Source organism: Microcebus murinus, chromosome 1 (assembly GCF_040939455.1).
Source record: "Microcebus murinus isolate Inina chromosome 1, M.murinus_Inina_mat1.0, whole genome shotgun sequence".
NCBI lineage: Eukaryota > Metazoa > Chordata > Mammalia > Primates > Cheirogaleidae > Microcebus > Microcebus murinus.
This window is the reverse complement of record NC_134104.1, coordinates 62400241-62416889: the sequence shown is the minus strand read 5'-3', so window position 1 is coordinate 62416889 and position 16649 is coordinate 62400241. Positions and strand designations below refer to the sequence as shown.

The 16649-nt window shown below is 34.5% G+C and overlaps 1 protein-coding gene across 2 annotated transcripts in view; it reads left to right on the top strand.

Annotated features, from left to right (window-relative positions):
* Positions 1–16649, top strand: part of GSK3B (glycogen synthase kinase 3 beta) — a 204110-nt gene that overhangs the window by 149813 nt on the left and 37648 nt on the right. For both annotated transcript variants that reach the window (XM_012780574.2, XM_012780573.2), the window contains exon 8: positions 14519–14614. In XM_012780574.2, the coding sequence (XP_012636028.1) occupies positions 14519–14614 (96 nt within the window). The remainder of the gene's footprint in view (positions 1–14518; positions 14615–16649) is intronic.

Sequence of the window (16649 nt, the reverse complement as noted above, 5' to 3'; positions counted from 1 at the left end):
TTTCTAAAAATGTATGTCTTTGGTCTAAAAGTTTGCAAAAAAATTGTTTTCCCATGTCTCAAAATTCACGGAAACCCTAAGACTTGTTTTGTGTCTGAATTGCTGAGGATTTGTCAGACGTCTTTGTTTTAATCTATAAAATGAAAAAGTTCATTGTCCAGTGTTGAAAGTTCCAAAGACATATTCATCTGGCATAAATCAGATAGAAGTATACTCTGAACACAATAAAACTTAGTGTAAAAATCTAAAGGTATACCCAGAAGTTGAAATTGGATAGTTGATTTGTTAAATGTCTTGTGTTTGTGGTATTGAGTATAGATGGTCATACATTCAGAATCTTTGCTCTTCCTAATCTTGTGACTTGCTTACCTTTCAGCCTTAAATGGTGTCATCCTTCTTTTACCCAATCCTTATTCTCTAATTAGCATGCTTTTTTCCACCTTTAAACCTAATGTGCATAGAATATACTTCTTACTCCTTTGCCTCCTACATTCCTTAAGTAAAACCAGCTCTTGATTCTTCTAGAATCCCTTCCTCACCCCCATGCAGTGTAGCACTTTCACCTCACACATTATCTTTATTTTGCTTTCCCAATTCTTGACTGATTGTTGTTGATTTGTGTATAAGTCACTCTGCCCTAGAGTTCCTTGAGGATAGGGACTAAGTATTTTGTAAAGTGGATGATTTCAGAGGCTGAAAATCTTTTTTAAAATGCCTCTTGATTATGGCTCACCTTTGTTTTCTTAAAGAATATGCATATTATATATGAAATAGTTCTGATTTTAGAGTTTGACAGACTCTGATACTTTTAATGCTATTCTTAAAATAGCAATTTAAGAAGGTTAATCATCTGGTTGTATTTAGTGTAGTAAAAGCAACACAAATTACCTAGTGGTTTTTTTTTTTACTTTTTAAATCAAGTTAATAGATATGTAATTTACATACAATAAAATGTAGCCATTTTAAGTGTACAGTTTAATAAGTTTCCAAAAACATACATACCCATATAACCACCACCCTGGTCATGATTTAGAGAACATTTCTATCACCTCAAAATGTTCCTTTTTATAGCCTAGGGTGACCAAACATCCCAATTTCCCTAGGTCCCAGGCAAACCAGGACATTTAATCACCCTGTTTATTCCCTTTTATAGTCAATCTCCCCATCTTCTGTCTCAGGTGACCATTGACATATTTTCTGTTACTACAGATTAGTTTTTCCTATTCTAGAATTTCATATAAATGAAATCATATCATGTATTTCTTTTATCTGGCTTTTTTTTGCTCAACATCTGGTTTTTGAGATTCATCCATGTTGTTGCTTGTATCCCCAGTTTATTTTTATGCTGAGTAGTAGTATATAAGTATACTACAATTTGTTTATCCATTCACCTGTGGCTAGATATTTGACTTGGTTTTGGTTTTTGGCTATTGAACAGCTACCATGAATGTATTTGCAAGTGTTTTTGCAGATATATGTTTTTATTTCTCTTGAATAAAAAACTAGGACTGAAATTGCTGATCATATAGTAAGTATATGTTTAACTTTATAAGAAACTACCATTTTCCAAAGCAGTTTTGCTATTTTACATTTCCACCAACCACATATGAGAATTCCCATGTTCTACATTCTCATCAACACATGATATTCTCAATAATTTTAAATTGAGTCTTAAAATTACTTTTATGATCAGGAAATGTCCCTTTTTATTTCTGTTAAATTTTCTTGTCTTAAAGTCTGCATTTTCTACTATTAATAGAGACACTCTTTTTTTTTTTCTAGTCTGCTGTCAATCCCCTCCAGTGAAGTTTTAGTTTCACATACAGTATTTTTTAACTGTATAATAATTTCTATGTGGTTCTTTTTGTATATATTTTCTGTTTCTCCATTATTATATGATAGATTTTTTAAAGTTTTTAAATCGCTAATTCTGTCATCTCTATTATTTCTGGATCTGTTTGTTGACTGGCTCTTTTTTCCCCTCTTCTATTTTCCTACTTCTTTCAAACTGTTGGATTTTGTTTGTCAATCAGTTTTACAGTTTTTCACACTTGGAGGGCAATTCCAATGTCAGTTATTCCATAATGGCTAGAAGCAGAAGTCCATAATAGCTTTTTTTTTCTTCTTCTTTAATCAAGTCCTTGCATGGCTTTACAGATTTACTAAACTACCAATTGAAAATTATACAAAATTATGCTACTTAAGTTCTTTTAGTCTACATTTGAGCACCTGTAAGTAGTTATGGCTGCCTGTTGGATAAATGTACAGTATTTATACTCAAAGCAATTCATAAACAATAATTATGCAAATTAGACCTTGTAATTAAAAATACTTGCAATTAAAGTTACTTTTAATATGCACATTTATAGTACTTGCCCACCATTTAACATTCCCATCAAAACTCTATACATGTGGAAAAAATCACTGACAATCATATTAAACTTGTATGTTTGTTGGTGATTTTGTGTTTTGGATTTCTAATATACATAAGCACAAGCAAGTGAGGGATTTATAGTGAGAACCTAGAAACAGAAGTCTGAAAAGTGATTTATCAAAATTGCTAGATCATTTGAAAAAAAACTTTCATAAAGTATATTTATGAAGCATTCTAAAGTAAGTTTTAGCTTTGTTATTGTCTTTAGCCAGTTATTTGACTGTATTTCTTCATATTATTCTTCTGTTGCCTCAGACCTCTGTTATTAGCAGTTCAAGATATTCTTTTTCTTAAATTGAATTGCCATGAAATGGGTAGATTTTATTTAAATCATATTTTTTAAGTTATCGAAAATGTATTTAACTTTTTTTTTACTATTATTTACAGCCTCAAAATCTTATAAAACCTTAATATACTCCATACAACTCAAAAGTCTTCAACTTTCTTTTTGATGGTATAATTAATGTAGTTTAAGAAAGTGATTTTTTTGAAGTTTTTAAAAAAGTGTCCCTTGTTTTCTGCCCTTAATATTGGATACACCATTTTAGGGAATCTACTACACATACGTTTTAACTTTGAGACCTTAGAATTTTATCTCATTTTGTACTTGAAAACCTACCTATAAAATTTAATTGAGTAACAAAAATGTATATACCTAACAGTGCTTTTACTTACTGCATGCTCAGTAAATATTTATTCTCTTTGTTATCTTCTTTCTCTCACTGATGTGCTTTTTTTTTTTTTTTGAGACAGAGTCTCGCTTTGTTGTCCAGGCTAGAGTGAGTGCCGTGGCGTCAGCCTAGCTCACAGCAACCTCAAACTCCTGGGCTCGAGTGATCCTTCTGCCTCAGCCTCCCGAGTAGCTGGGACTACAGGCATGCACCACCATGCCCGGCTAATTTTTTTTTATATATATATCAGTTGGCCAATTAATTTCTTTCTATTTATAGTAGAGATGGGGTCTCGCTCTTGCTCAGGCTGGTTTTGAACTCCTGACCTTGAGCAATCCGCCCGCCTCGGCCTCCCAAGAGCTAGGATTACAGGCGTGAGCCACAGCGCCCGGCCCACTGATGTGCTTTTTGAAAGGAGAATGTAACTGCACATAACCCATTTCAGGTTGTTGTGGTTGGCTTGCTTTCTTCATGGCTGATCTCACCAAGATCAAAAAGGAAATCTTTATGGCTACCTGCAGTGAACACCTTTTGGCCTTTATTTTTTACATGGGCTCATTGTGTCATAAGGTGTCTACCTCTCTGTCCTTTAAATATTCAGCTTCCTTGCCTCTCATGGTATAATTGTCTGTGGTACCTCTCCCAACTCCCTGGACTTTCTGTCTTAGCCTTCTTGTTAAAATTTTCTTTTTCCCTATATTTGTGTCCCCATCTTTAGCACACTCTTCTCGTTCTATCTGCTTTGCCTGTTATACACCGTCACAGCCACCTAACACCTTACATTAGTTACTGCTGAAGCTATTAATATTTTTCAGACCTCAGGCTTTCTCTTAAATGATATATCTAGTATGCATCATTTGGTGGAGAGCTCCTCCTGGTTCTTCCTGAATGTCTTGTCTCATACTATTTTTTCTTCCATATATACTCCTCATACCCAGTAGCATCAAGATTTTTCACAACTACTGAAATTAGAAGCTGAAATTATTTGTCCTCCAACAAAATCCAGTAATCACATTCTTTGATGCCATCTTTTAAAAGATTAAAAGATTCAAATCTCCCACTGATGAGATTTGAATTCCTTACCAGCTCTATTGCCAACTAGGTATAATCTCTGAAAAGATGCTCTGTCTGGGCCTCAGTTTTTTTCATGTCTAGAAATGTTTTGATTAGATCAAGGATCATTCACCTAGGGCCCAGGGGCCAAATATAGTCTGCCCCTTATTTTTGTAAGTAGACTTTTATTTATGGTTTCTTTTATGCTGCAGAGTAGAGTACTGACAAAGGCACCATGTCCCATGAGACTAAAATATTTACTCTGTGGCCTTTAACAGAAAAAGTTTACTGACCCTTGATTAGATGATCTCCTATCTAGTTTCCACTTTTTAAAAGTTTATAGTTTTTTGTAATCATTCATGATCAAGTCTTGGGATAGTAGACATTTTTAAGTTGTGCCCTAATGTCTTATTTTAATTGGTTTATCATTAGAAGTCACTGAAATAAGTATTTTTTAACCTATATTGAGATAACTTTGTCATAATATTCTTCAATATTTCAAGTTTAGGAGCCCTTTGCATTTGTAGTATTTTGTAATATATGGTAAATCCTTTCTGTTAGCCAACCTAGGGAGAACATAGTCTTAAGATTTAAAAACTAATAAGAAAAAGAATAGAAAAATCATGATAGTAATTAGATGTTTGGCAAGAGAAATTAAGCATGGAACATAATGTGATGTTAAGATTTCAGTTTTGTCCTCTAATAACCTTAATGATTCAAGGTCATATGATGGTAAACAGATGAATAAGATTTTCATTATCATTTTGTGCTGAGCAGCTTCTTTAGTTATTTTTTTAAATAATTGGTAGTGAATATATCAATGACAGTTCTATTTACAAGTTAGTAATTAAAGCTTCTTTAAAGTCACAAATGTCCATATTTTAAAAATAAAGAAAACAGCTAAACTCTGACCAACTGATTATAAGTATAATTAAGAATCCTTTTTTAATATCATCACTATTCACCAAGGCAGATTATCTCCCATTGTGGTAAAAGATTTTACACATGCATGCCCTGGTATATTGAAGGAGGATTGTAGGTATATAAAACATGCATAAATAAAAAGTCAAAATATGGGCTGGGTGTGGTGGCTCATGCCCGTAATCCTAGCACTTTGGAAGGCTGATATGGTTGGATCATTTGAGCTCAGGAGTTCGAGACCAGCCTGATGAGCAAGAGCGAGACCACGTCTCTACTGAAAAAATAGAAAGAAATTAGCTGGACAACTAAATATACATATATCTATCTATCTATATATATATATATATATAAAATACATATATACATATATATGTATTACATATTATATATATAATACATATATGTATTATATATATATATATATAATTAGCCAGGCATGGTGATGCATGCCTATAGTCCTAGCTACTCAGGAGGCTGAGGCAGTAGGATCACTTGAGCCCAGCAGTTTGAGGTTGCTGTGAGCTAGGCTGACGCCACAGCACTCCAGCCCGGCAACAGAGTGAGACTCTGTCTCAAAAAACAAACAACAAAAAAAAGTCGAAGTATGAACATGATATGCATGCTGATATGTGTTGATATGTGCAACTTATTTTGAAATTCTTCAAAAATAAGGTGGATTTATGTATAGATAAAGGGTTGGATATGTGATGAAACAAAGATAGTAAAGTGTTAATTGGAGAATCCAGGGGATGAGTATAGGGGGGGGTTCACTATAAAACTTTTGTGACTTTTCTGTTTGAAATTTTCTATAATATAATGTTGGGTAAAGCATTTAGAGCTAAGTGGTTGTAAGACAGTGAATATAGGATGTGGGAGTGCAATACACACAGTGTACCTTCTTTCCCATTAGATAAGTTATTAAAAGTGTATATGTTAAGCAAACCTTATGTATATGTATATGCATGTTTCTCAACTGTTTTATTGTATATTTCACAGATTTACTTCCATTGGGAGTATTCTTAGACTATAAGTTAAAAACACAGGAATTGTAATATCCACTTAAAGGGGCATCCTGACTTTTTCATTATACAGTGTAACTCTTGAATTCTATTCAAGAGTTGAATCAGAGGTATAGTTGCTGGGCGTGGTGGCTCATGCCTGTAATCCTAGCACTCTGGGAGGCCGAGGTGGGCAGAATGCTCAAGGTCAGGAGTTCGAAACCAGCCTGAGTGCGACCCATTCTCTACTAAAAATAGAAAGAAGTTAAATGACGAACTAAAAAATATACAAAAAATTAGCTGGGCATGGTGGCGCATGCCTGTAGTCCCAGCTACTCTGGAGGCTGAGGCAGTAGGTTCACTTGAGCCCAGGAGATTGAGGTTGCTGTGAGCTAGGCTGATGCCATGGCACTCACTTAGCCTGGGCAACAAAGTGAGACTCTTGTCTCAAAAAAAAAAAAAGGTGTAGTTTATTATATCTCAAACAAGAAGCAGTATAATTATAGTATAAGCCTAAACTGTCCACTCAGTTTTGCCATCTTAATGGTAGCTTGTTTATGCCAGCAGCGAAGAAGCCTGAATTGCACATGACAATGAAATCATGAAAGGGGTTTTCCACAGCTTGTTGAGAATTGGATATTTTTCCTTGCCGGAAGTGATCCAAAACCTGGAAGAAGTGGTAGTCAGGTGGTGCAAGGTCTGGTGAACACAGTAGATGACAGAGAGTTTACAAGTCCAGCTTCTGTAATCTGAGCAGCCTTGTTTGTGCAACATGTGGTCCAGTGTTGTCTTGCAAGAAGATTAGCCTGTCTCTGTTGTCCAGTTGTGGTTGCTTAATCTTAAGCATCCTCATCATTTCATCCAATTGGTTGCAATAGACATCCACTGTAATAGATTGACCAGGTTTCGTGAAGCTGTAGTGGATAATACCAGTGCTGGACTACAAAATAGACACCATTAGCTTTTTTTGATGAACGCTTGGTTTTGGACAGTATTTTGGCACTTCATCTTTATTCAACCATTGTGCCAAATGCCAGTGATTGTCAAAAAGAATCCATTTTTCCTCATACATAACAACATGATTTAGAAATGGTTTTGCCTTTATGTTTGGACAGCAAAGAAGGGCAAGCTTTGACATGATTTCTCTTCTGACACTCGTTTAATTCCTGTGGAACCTATCTATCCAACTTCTTTACCTTGCCCATTTGTTTCAAATTGTCGAATATCGTTAGAACAGTAACGTCAAACCTTGCTGCTAATTCACATGTAGGTTAAGGTGGATTCACTTCCACTAGAGCTTTCAGCTCATTATTATCCACCGTGGTCTCAGGTTGCCCATGTGGTTCATTTTCAAGATTAAAATGACCAGAATGGAGCTTCTCAAACCATCAACATACTGTGCGTTCATTAGCCACGTCCTTCCCAAACACTTTGTTGATATCTTGAGCTGTCTGTGGTGCATTGGTTCCATGATGGAATTCCTGTTCAAAAAGAACGTGAATTTTTGACTTTTCCATAGCTCTAAAAATTTTTTTGAAAGATAATCTCAAGCCAAAATATGTGTTTGAAAGACTGAGGATGTACCTTCACAATAAACATAAAACAAGAAATGTCAAAGTGAAATGTCAGAGATAACACCTGTCAAATTTAGTACTTAAGGAAATCAGACATTTCATACTTAACCTAAGTATTTATACTATGGGTAATGTTGCATTGGATGTATAAGAATTTTTTTTGAAATAGAATCAGTTTGTTAGGGTATGCATTTATAGATATTCATTTATTCATGTGATTGCTATTGTTTTTCTTCAGCATTCAAAAGAATCCAGTGGAGTTGCTGGGCAGAATTATCAATAAGCTTGCTAGCCCTGCTCATTCTTCTTCACTCTCCTCCCTCTCTAGGTACATGTACATACACCACAAAGACATACACCCTCACCCTCACCCTCATCAAGGGCTTAGTATAGCATATAAATGCTTGTTTTATAGTGTAAAATAAAGACTAAGTTTCCTTTTTAGCCTTTATATTATAAGAACAGATAATTCCTGACTTATAAATGTCTCATAGCTATAGCTGCCAAGCCCAGAAATTTTCCTTCCTGACACTAGATACCTTGCTCCAGTTAAACTAGAGTTGTACTGTAAGAGATATTGGTGGGACTGCAAAGAAGTACAACTTCTATGGAAAACTCTATGGAGATTCCACAAAGAACTAAAAGTAGGTTTTGATCCACCAGTCCCACTACACAAAGGAAAATAAGTTATTTTATCAAAAAAGACACCTGCACTCAAAGGCTTATTGCAGCACACTTCACAATTGCAAACATGTGGAATCAACCCAAATGCCCATTAATTCATTAGTGGATTGACAAAATGTCATCTATGTATATACCATGGAATACTACTAAGCTATAAAGAAGGATGAGTTAATGCCTTTCGCAACAATTTGAATGGAACTGGAGACCACTATCCTAAGTGAAGTATCTAAAGAATGGAAAAACAAACACCACATGTCCTCACTATTCATTTGGAACTAACTGATGAGAACACGTATGCATAAGAGGGGAGTAAAACTCCATGGAAATCAATGTAGTGGGAGGGGGCAGAAGGAGATTGGGCAAAAACCTACCTAACCGGTATAAAGAACAATATTTGGGTGATGGGCACTCTTATAACCATGACTCAAGCATTATAAAAGTGATCCGTGTAACCAAAAATATTTGTACCCTGTAATACTTTGAAATAATAATAATAATACAAGAGTTGTGGAAAGCTGTATAACTAGAGATGTGTTTCCAATGCCCTAAGACTGAGCTTTCCCCAGAACAATGTTAGGAATAAGAGTCAAGAGTCTGGGCTCAGTGGCTAATGCCTATAATCCTAGCACTTTGGAAGCCAAGGCAGGAAGATCACTTGAGACAAGGAGTTTGAGACCAGCCTGCACAACATAGTGAGACCCTGTCTCTACAAAATATTTAAAAATTAGCTGGGTGTGGTGGTACACACCTGTAGTCCTAGCTGCTCGGGAGGCTGAGTCAGCAGGATCACTTGAGCTCAGGAGTTTTGAGGTTGCAATTAGGTATAATGACACCCCTGCCTTCTAGTCTGGGCTACAGAACAAGACTCTGTCTCCAAAACTTAAAAAAAAAAAAGGAATAGGAGTTAGAATAATTGTTATAATATACATTATTTTTGCATTCATCTTTTTATTTTCTTTCCAGTAACATCAGGATTTTGCTCAGAAATTATAGAAAGTTACAGGTCAGTTTATTGTTAACTAAGTTTGTTTTTGATTTGTATCAATGAATAATACTATAGCTGCTTAGTTCAGAATATCCTTTCCATCTTTCTTACCCAAACTTTATGTATTCCAGTGTTTAATTTCTGAGAAAGTTTTTATTACAAGTATAATTGGCACATGATAAACTGCACATATTTAAAGTGTTCTATTTGATAAGTTTTGATGAGTATATATACCCATGAAATCAAGATATACATAATCATAATCCCAGTAATTTCCTAGTGCTTCTTTGTAACCCTTCCCTCTAGCCTCTCAAAACCATAGACAGAATTTTCTAGAATTTTGTGCAAATGTGATTATACATTAGGTACTCTTTGGCTTCTTTTAGATTTCTCCAAGTTGATTTTTTTTTTTTTATTACTGAGTAGTGGTTTGTTATGTGGACAATCACCATTTGTTATTCACCTGTTGATGGACATTTGGGTTGTCTCTACTTTTTTGGCAGTTATAAAAAAGTTGCTATGTACATTTGTGTACCAGTCTTTGTAGGAATACTTGCTTTGATTTCTCTTGGGTAAATACCTAAGAGTGGGAATGATCGGTCATATGATATGTATATATATCCTTAAAGAAATTTCCAAATTATTTTCCAAGGTGCTCTAGACCATTTTACATTTCTACCAGCAATGGTGAAAGCTTTGTTTATTCTACATCCTTGCCAAAGCTTGACAAATACACTAAGTCTTTTGATTTTAGCCTTTTTATTGGATGTGTAGTGGTTATCTCGTGGGTTTTTTTTCTTCGTTTAGTGAATGCAACTTTTAAAAATTTTTATTTGTGTAAATTTCAGGGGTACAGTGCAATTTTGTGAAATGGATATATTGCATAGTGGTGAAGTCTTGAGGTTTTAGTGTATCCATCACCTGAATAATGTACATTTTACCTATTAAGTAATTTCTTATCACTCACCCCTCTTCTACTCTCCCACCCTTCCAAGTCTCCAATGTCTATCATTGCACATCCTATGTCAATGTGTCCACATTATTTAGCTCCCACTTCTAAGTGAGGACATATGGTATTTGACTTTGTTTCTGAGTTGTTTCACTTAAAATGTTGGCCTCCTGTTCCGTCCGTGTTGCTGCGAAAAACATGATTTCATTCTTTTTATGGCTGAATGGTATTCCATTGGGTATGTATACTACATTTTCTTTATCTAGTCATCTGTTGATGGACACTTGGGTTGATTCCTTTTCTTTGCTACCATGAGTAATGCTGCAATATACATAAGAGTGCAGGTATCTTTTTTATATAATGATTTCCTCCTTTAGGTAGGTACCCAGTAGTGGGATTACTGGTAGTTCTATTTTTAGTTCTTTGACAAATCTTCATACTGTTTTCCATACAGATTGTACTAATTTACACTCCCACCAACAGTGTATAACCATTCCCTTTTCTCCTCATCCTCACCACCATCTGTTATCTTTTGACTTTTTAATAATAACCATTCTGACTGGTGCGAGATGATAATCTCATTGTGATTTTAATTTGCATTTCTCTGATGATTAGAAATGTTGAGCATTTTTTTGTATGTTTGTCGGCCTCTTGTTGAAAAATGTTAATGTCCTTTGTCCACTTTTTAATAGGATTATTTATTTTGTTGTTGTTGTAGTTTGAGTTCCTTATAAATTCTGGATATTAGTCCCTTGTCAGTTGCATAGTTTGCAAATATTTTCTCTCATTCTGTAGGTTGTATATTCACTCAGTTGATTATTTCTTTTGTTGTACAGAAGTTTTTTAGTTTAATTAAGTCCCATTTATCTATTTTTGGTTTTGTTACCTGTAATTTTGAGGTCTTAGTCATGAATTTTTTGCCTAGACCAATGTCCAGAAGAGTTTTCCCTCGGTTTTCTTGTAGCATTTAATAGGTCTTACATGTAAGTCTTTAATCCATCTTAAGTTGATTTTGTACATGATGAGAGATTGATGTCCAGTTTCATTCTTTTGCATGTGGCTATCCAATTCTCCCAGCACCATTTATTGAAAAGGTATCCTTTACTCATTGTGTTTTTGTCAACTGTATCAAAGATCAGTTGGCTATAGATATGTGGCTTTATTTCTGAGTTCTCTATTTTGTTCCATTGATCTATGTGTCTATTTTAATACCAATACAATGCTGTCTTGGTTACTATAGCCTTGTAATATAATTTGAAGTCAGGTAATGTGATGCCTCTGGCTTTATCCTTTTTGCTTATGACTGCTTTGGCTATTCAGGCTCTGTTTTGGTTCCATATGAATTTTAGGATTGTTTTTTTCTAATTCTCTGAAAATGATGATGTTTTAATAGGCAGCAATCCCTAACCTTTTTGGCACCAGGGACTAGTTTCATGGAAGACAATCTTCCTTCCACCTGTCCCCCCCCCCCCAGCCATTCCCAGGCTGGGGTTAAGGGTGAGAGGCAGAGCTCAGGTGGTGATGTATGCCATGGGGAGTGGCTGTAAATACAGATGAAGCATCACTGGCTTGCCTGTTGTTGGGGACCACAGCTGATAGAGATTGCATTGACTCTGTAGATTGCTTTGGGTAGTATAGATAATGATATTAAGTCTTTCAGTACATGAACATGGGATGTTTTTCCATTTATGTCATCTACAATTTCTTTCACTAGTGTTTTGTAGTTTTTTATTTAATAGAGATCTTTCACCTCCTTAAAAATATGCCTAGGTATTTTTTTTTAATTATTGTAAATAGGAGTGCCTTCTTGATTTGGTTTTCAGCTTGATTGTTATTGATATATAGAAATCGTACTGATTTTTGCATGTTAATTTTGTATCCTGAAACTTACTGAATTTATTATCAAATCTAAAAGCTTTTTTAGTGGAGTCTTTAGGTTTTTCTAGATATATTAATAAGATTGCATCATCAGTAAACAGAGATAATTTGACTTCCTCTTCTCCAATTTAGATGCCTTTTATTTCTTTCTCTTGCCTGATTGTTTCTAGTACTCTGTTTAAATAAGGGTGGTGAAAGTGGTCATCCTTATCTTGTTCTAGTTCTTAGAGGGAATGCTTTCAACTTCTCCCCATTCAATATGATTTAGACTGTGGGTTTGTCACATATGGTCTTTATTATTTTGAGGTATGTTCCTCCTATGCTTTATTTCTTATTGAGGGTTTTTACTATGAAGGAATGCTGGATTTTATCAAATGCTTTTTCTGCATCTGTTAAAATGGTATGGTTTTTGTCTTCAATTCTGTTTCTGTGAGTCACATAAACAGAATTGAAGACAAAACCCATACTCACATTTATTGGTTTTCATATGTTGAACCATGCTTGCATCCCTGGAATAAAACCCACTTGATCATGGTATATTAGCTTTTTAATGTGCTGTTGGATTTGTTTGGCATTTTGCTAATGACCAAGGATGTTGAGCATCTTTTCATGTGCTTATTTGCCATCTCTGTGTCATCTTTGTATCTGTTCATATCATTTGCCCATTTTTATTGGTTTGTCTTAGTTTTTAATTATAAGAGTTCTTTATTCTCAATACAGATCCTTTGCAGAATATGTTTACAAATGTTTGCTCTCAGTTCATGACTTGCCTTTTTAATTTCTTAAGAGTGCCTTTTAACCAAACAAACAATTTATGATGTTTACAGGGTTCTGAAAATTCTAATAGAGTCTAGAGAATTAAAGCCAATAAAAAACTACTGATATTCTCACTTTGCCCTGAGTGGGTATAGAATTAGGTCTGATTATTCACTGGTTGCCAGCAAAAATCAAATACTTAACATTGCATTTCTCTCCATTGGTGCAACTATCCTTAAATTGTAAAAGGCTTAATATTTTATCTCAGCAAACTTGTTTTATAACAGGTCCTAGGGTTTTCAAAATGAGTAATTTATGATTTCTTTCTACAAAGTTCTCATTTTTAGTATTTAATGTTTCTTTCTATTACCTGTTTTTGCAGCCATGTACTTTCCTTTATCCAGTGCCAAGTACTAGAGAAAAAGAACTGCTCAATATATTTTTGTCTTTATTATAGTTACACTTTTTCAACACATAGTAAGTTCATTGTAGCAGGAAATCTCTTGTTCTTTATATCCTCCACAGATTGTAATATAGTTCCTTATACACAAGAGACACTAAATATTCAATGACTGAATGGAATTATTGATGACAGTTTTTGAGTATGCTTTGCCTGATTAATATATTGGTGACACAGTTGACTTTCCATATCTGTGGGTTCCATGTCCACATAATCAACCTACTGCAGATTTAAAATATTCAGGGAAAAAAACAATAAAAAATAACAATACAACAAAAAATAATATAAGTAAAAACCATACGGTATAACAGATATTTACATAGTAGTTATTAGTACATTGTGTGAGGTATGAGTAATCTAGAGATGATTTAAATTATATGCATGGATGTAAGTCGGTTATATGCAGTATTGTGACATTTTATATAAGGGACTTGAGCATCTGTGAATTTTATAAACCTCTCATTTCGGATGCGATCATTGCAATATATTGTTTTTCTAGGTAGAGGAAAGATACTTGATTTTTATTTGAATAAGTTTGAGTTCAGTAATCTTTTTTTATGACCCTGATTTAACATTATTATTATATTATAGAAGTCTGTCCATGGTAGTATAACATGGACTCTAAAGTCATATACATATTAAAATGGCTTTCACAAAGTCTGCTTGTCTTAGTCTGTTTTGTGTTGCTATAACAGAATACCACAGACTAGGTAATTTATAAATAATAGAAGTTTATTTGGTTCACAGTCCTGGAGGCTTAGAAGTCCAGAGTTGAGGGGCCTAAATCTGGTGAATGCCTTCATGCTGTAGTATCCCATGGTGGAAGGCATGAGCAAGAGGGAATCAAACTCACTTTTATAACCAACACACTCCCTTGATAATGACATTAATCCATTTACAAGGTCAGAGCCCTCATGACCTAATCACCTATTAAAGGTCCCACCTCTCAAGACTGCTGCATTAGGGATTAAGTTTCCAATACATGAACTTTGGCAGGGACACATTCAAACTGTAGCACTGCTGTATTTAGCAAGTTATATATGTTATTTAACTTTGGAATTCCTTTTCTCAGTGAAACCAATGCATTAAAACATAAAAGAGTGTATTTATTAAGTGTATAGGAAAAGATGGCAATAATTTGCTTTCTTTATCTAGGTCCTGGGAACGCCAACAAGGGAGCAAATTAGAGAAATGAACCCAAACTACACAGAATTCAAATTCCCTCAAATTAAGGCACATCCTTGGACTAAGGTGAGTAAAAATGAGGTATTTTTTTTAAAGCACATTAACCAATAGTGAACTAAAACTTGGATTTCTCATTGTTCTTAAACTAAACTATTTTGAGACCAGCTAGCTACCTGAGTTACAAGTACACAGCAGTTCTGCATGTAAAGATAATTGAGTATTTGTGCTTCAGTGTTTTATTGACTGTATGTAGTTTTGTTCCCATTGATTTCCTATAGACAATTCCCAGCCTGGGTTTTTATTTGCAAGGTAAGGACAGTGTACCTATATCATTCAAGTATAAAATTTGATTAGGATCAGGATCACATATATAAATTTTGACAAATTTAATTTGAGAAGTTAACTTCTTTATTTACTTAGAGGTATGTAGTTCAATATCATATAGTGTATGATAACATACATTTCATACATTTTCTTCTTCTTTTAAACCATTAAAACATAGACTTTATTATAGATGGATGATATTGTGTGTTTTTCTTCTCTTTTACTTTCCTATTGGTGTTTTGGGAGCAGCATTAAAAAGCAGGTATAGGCTGGGCGCGGTGGCTCACGCCTATAATCCTAGTACTCTGGGAGGCCGAGGCGGGAGGATTGCTCAAGGTCAGGAGTTCGAAACCAGCCTGAGCAAGAGTGAGACCCCGTCTCTACTATAAATAGAAAGAAATTAATTGGCTAACTAAAATATATGTAGAAAAAATTAGACGGGCATGGTGGCGCATGCCTATAGTCCCAGCTACTCGGGAGGCTGAGGCAGGAGGATGGCTTGAGCCCAGGAGTTTGAGGTTGCTGTGAGCTAGACTGACACCACAGCACTCACGATAGCCTGGGCAACAAAGCAAGACTCTGTCTCCAGAAAAAAAAAAAAAAAAGCAGGTGTAGTATTGCTGGGAGTATACATTGAATATAATTTATATGCTAACTGGATGTCTTCAGACATTGGAAAAGCTTAGCCTTAACATTAGATGGAACCAAGTCTGAAGAGCAGAATTACTAATTTACCACAAGACTTTTTTTTTTTTTGCTTTGATACTTAACATGGAATGATTTTTAAGAGAGATTTTATTAAAAAGTTTTTACACCTCAGTTTGATTTATGAGATTAACTGTGCAAAGAAAAAATAGACTATCTTGTAGTGTTTATAGCTAGAGTGAATCTCTAGCTTCCTCATTTTACAGGTTCAGAAACTCTGCCCAAAGATAACAAGAGACTTTTCCAAGATTACATAGGCAGCTTGTGACAAAGCCAAAATTAAATTTCCAGTGTGTGTGTGTCTAATGCCAGCTCTTTTAAACTTCTAGTCATGTGCCTTTGAGTCCTCTTTCCTCCTTTATTAATATTTCATTATATATTTTGGGGGGGTTAGAAATGGTTGACTTTTTAATATGTATTTCAAGCAGACTTTCTATATTTAAAACTGTACATCTGACAGTTTGTGTTATACACTAAGTTCATTTTGTTGGTTATAGATTTTTTTTATGACAATAAGTGAAATTATTTAGGGCTATAAGTGAAATAATTTACACTCCCTAGAATCAAAGTATGTTTTTATTTCTCTAAATGGTATTATGATTCCAGTTACTTTCCTTCAAGTTCTCACAATCTCATTACTTCTCTTCAGAAAATCCTGTTGTTATTAATTATTTTTTATTTAGAGTCATAGACCTCAATAGTATTTTAATGCCAGAATTACAAATTGTAGCTTTCACTGGCCAACAGACCAAGATGTTACCCCCTCTGTTCTTAAAAATTTATGATAAGCACTAAATAGTCTAAGATGAAGTGTTCTTTGATCTTTTTATTCTGGGTTTATTTTGAATCTGGGTCAGAAGATATTTAAGGGTACTCACCTGGCTCTAAACCCAGAGAATCCCAATCTGCCTATTTGAATTTAAGGGCTGAGTAGTAATTTTAATCTTTAAGGTTATTGCAAGTTAAAGTGTTTATAATAAGTGATTTGTGGTGTATTATGATTTCAGCCATGTTAAGAGAGGAAAAACAACAGAAAATTCTATGTATTGAATAAATATAGGGAACTATTCCA